The sequence below is a fragment of the Fukomys damarensis genome, unplaced genomic scaffold (genome assembly GCF_012274545.1).
Source record: "Fukomys damarensis isolate Sample0158 unplaced genomic scaffold, DMR_v1.0_HiC HiC_scaffold_12, whole genome shotgun sequence".
In the NCBI taxonomy this organism is placed as follows: Eukaryota; Metazoa; Chordata; class Mammalia; order Rodentia; family Bathyergidae; genus Fukomys; species Fukomys damarensis.
The window spans coordinates 11442826-11446675 of NW_022900924.1; the positions used below are offsets into that span (position 1 = coordinate 11442826).

The 3850-nt window shown below is 43.2% G+C and overlaps 1 protein-coding gene across 1 annotated transcript in view; it reads right to left on the reverse strand.

The window, feature by feature from the left end:
- The window catches only part of Suds3 (SDS3 homolog, SIN3A corepressor complex component), a 40672-nt gene extending 38378 nt beyond the window's left edge, over nt 1-2294 (reverse strand). Inside the window, exon 1 of the mRNA XM_010604081.3 lies at nt 2268-2294. Within this exon, the coding sequence (XP_010602383.1) occupies nt 2268-2271 (4 nt within the window). The 5' untranslated portion in view covers nt 2272-2294. The remainder of the gene's footprint in view (nt 1-2267) is intronic.
- Nucleotides 2295-3850: the final 1556 nt, after the last annotated feature.

A 3850-nucleotide genomic window follows, 5' to 3' on the forward strand; every position in this document is an offset into this window, starting at 1 on the left:
CCTCGGGATGCGGGCGACTTCCGGGTCGCGAGCTGCCCGACGACGGCCTGACCCCGCCAACCTGGAAAGATGAGAGAACGCCAGACTCCCCTTTTCTCCAGCTCTCTAGACTCTGCATCAACTTCTTAGTATTCTCAGTGAGTGAAGGTGGGGAGGGCCGGAGGCAGGCTCCCTGGAGTTAGGCAAATCTTTGGACAGCCCAAGCCACGGTCAGGACCCCGAACCTCCGAGGACATTCCAGAAATAGCCACCAGGCGGCGCCCAGGGCCAGAAATCAACCTCGGTCTGCAGGCGACCCGAGGGGCGGGAGGTTGGCAGCGCCCTTGGCAAATGGAACTGACTGATCTCTAATATGAGCAAGTGAATGACTTGAACCGTCCCTTAATAGGTCGGGAAACCCAGACAGCCACAGTGTGCGTGATGATGCCCCCCCAAAAGGAATCCTGGCTCCTCCCCCCATTGGACCTTTGTCAAGAGCTAAAAGACTAGGATACTGATGTTCCATCATCAGGTCAGCAAAACCGTGTTTTCCCACTTCTTGGGCATCTTTTCTGTTGTACGGTTTACTCGACAAGGTGTGCTCAGGATTTTACAGATGACAAAAGACTTCTCATCTGCCTTTTAAAACATGCTACTGTCCAGTCTGCTTGGTTTAAGACTTCCAGACCCAGGCTCTCCACACAACAATTGCCCCATATTTCTTTGAATATTAATTTTTAAAATTTTTGTCTAATCCAAAAGTTTGCTAACCAACTCTCAGCTTAGCAAGTGAAGCGTTTGCCTATAGTAAGTAACTGGGCTAAAACTGAGAAAACAAGAAGCAATATCCGCATGAATTTGATTCCCTCTGAATACAGGGGGGGTCACAGTGTTGTAAACTTTGCTTCACAAATTTAGGGTGCACTTTCAGTGAGAACAGTCCTGTCGAGTTGTGTGTAGCAAGAACAAGGATTAAGGAAAAGGGCCCAGAGGTGTTCAGTGGCTTGTGCAAAATAATCCCACTCTGTTGCACCCAAGATGCTGTAGAAGCAGTAAACTGAACACAGATGTGGAGGCAAAGATGAAACCACACGTACTCTGATTCTCAGGCCCTTTGTGATCAAATTTATCTTGCAACTGGCCCCCAAGGTGTCTTCTAAAAATGAAAATCCTTATTCTCATCCGACTTGTTTTGACATTTCTCATTTACTACCTTGTTTTAATTAAAATAATGGCTCTCTTTGTAAGGGTTATTTCTTCCCAACAAAAACACAACAATTTGCAAAATGAAATGCTACAAATGTCTTTCCAGGAGTTTAGAGATCTTCTGAAGTTTCTTCTGAATAAAAAGACTCTCAGGGCTCACTGTACATCGGCCATCTATGTTTAAAGTAGCATTTCAGAATTGTCTCCTAGCCAAAGGATGAAGTCATTTTCTATTTTTGTGCAGTTGAATCACATCTAAATTATTTGTAATCAACAGCATTGAGCAGCTTGAATTTATCAGTAGCAATATTCATAGTACAAAAAGAACCAATAACATTTAGAAATCAAAGTTCATTAATATAATGAATCAAAAAAGTTGATTTCATTGCTATATGGTTTCAAGACAATGGAGTTTTGTCTTATGCTTTCATTTCTTTTTTATTGCATTTCTTAGCGGCCAGTTTTTATATATAATAGAGATAAATTAATTTCACACTTAGGTGGTGAAAATTTACTCTATGTTTTCAATCCAAAGAATTGGTAAGATAAGCTCTTAACTAATACATGGAGAAACCTGCTTTAAAAAATATTCTGTTGGGCTGGGGATTTAGCTCAATGGTTCTGCTGCCTGCCTCACAAGCACAAGATCCTGAGTTTGATCCCTGGTACCAAAACAAAACAAAAATTCTGTCATGGTATACTCTTAAGAGAAATAAATAGGATACATGTGTAAGTACCAAATAGTTTCTCTGGTGTGAGAAACTGACAGTGTAAATTAGCATCAGAATGTATAATAGATTATGTGAAATAGGAAGAAAAGGTCCAAAGGAGAAGGGGAAGTGGGAGGGGTGGGGGAAGGGAAAGGAAAAAATATGAGAAAAGGAAAAAAACGGAAACAAAGTATTTGTAAATAGAGAAGGATGGAGGGGGTGAAGGGAAGGGATGAGATTGAGGGAAAAATAGCCAAGCTATATTGTGTAAAGGTACAAGTTTCCAATGATGAATGTCAGTTATCATGTTGTATACCTGAAATGTACCAATAAACAATGAATAAAAAAATTCTATCATGGCTTTAGTCTTACCCATCCTTTATTGTTGCTTAATATGACTTGGCACAGCCTTTTCAAGTTTGTAACAATCAAGCTCCCTCGAAACTTTTACCAGATGAAATCTTCCTTTGCACCTCTTCTCAAAATGGTATTCCGCCACACTGCTAATGAGACACCTACTGCAGGACTCGACCTAAACCCAAGTACTGTCCACCTTGTTTTAACAGCTTTTTGTGCGCTCCAGGCATTTCTACTTTCCCTAACACTCACGTTTAACTGTTGGAGCTTTGGAATTGGAAAGCGGCACAATTTTTAAATAGTACCAGAAATGTTTTGAACACAAATTTCACCAGCAAGAGTTTTTTAAATAGGGAATGAGCCGGGCGTGGCAGCTCACGCCTGTAATCCCAGCACTCGGGAGGCTGAGACAGGAGGATCGCTGCAAGTTTGAGACCAGCCTGGGCTACACAGTGAGTTCCAGGTCAGTCTCAACTACATAGTGAGACCCTGTCTCAAAAAACCAAACAATAAATAAATAAATAAAATAAATAGGGAATGATGTTCATGAAATGAAACAATTTCTTCATAAACGGCTACATTGTCAAAGTCTATAAACTTTAGGGTTTAAAGGACAGCACAGCAGTTTTCACTTTGCATTGTTGATTTAATAACATACGCAATATACAAAAATTTTTTCAATGGCCCTGAGTAACATGACGCATTTAAACCCTAGCAGATACGATCTTTCAGCTTGGGTCAAGATATCACAGGTTTCCTTTGGGTCAAAGCTCAGTGGCCTTTGGCCATTAGTTCACAATGAACCCTTGAAACCTGTGAGACTGGAAAAGGTTATACTGAATGATCTCCCAGAACCTTGTTAACGCTAACAGGAATTCTCCTACCACAGCTCTTGTTCTGTCATAAAACCCCCCAAAATGAATATTTAAATTCTGTTCTTGGGCCTGTTAAAAATATTCCAAATGTAGATGTACAGAGAATGCACCTACTACATAGTTGTTTTGTTTTTTTTTTCAGTATTAAACTGACATCTGTTGAACTCAATGGGAAAAAAGGCAACTCCCCTGCCAGAGATCCAGGAAATTTGTCCAAGTACTAGGACAGAATTAATTTACGACAGAATTACTAAAAAAGTTAAGAATTACATCCAGCGAGAAAGCAGGATCCTCCCTCAAAATCTCTTGCCTGGGGGGGCTCCCCAAAAAAGTAAAGGCGTGGGAAGTCCCTGGTCTTCGGACCCCCTGAACTTTGACCCCCAAAGCACATACAAGACTGACCGCACCCCAGGCGGGACCTACAGTAACTGAAGTTGCAAAGTCTTCCGCGTCTGAGGAAGCCCCGCCCCTGCCTGTCCCGCCCACCATCAACTCTGCCAATCCTCAGGCACCATCGACCTCTCGGCTTCCGAGGCACGCCCAATCAAATGCCTATATCCGGCCTCGGTCCAGGGTTCTGCGTTCAGGGAAGGTCAGTAGAGAGCCTATCGGAGCAGAGCTGGGGGCGCGGCCAAAGTAGGGGGCGGGCGGACCGAGACGGAGGGGCGGAGCACGCTCGGCGCAGTCCGGTGCGATTGGCCACCCCTGGCAGGAACCGCACCT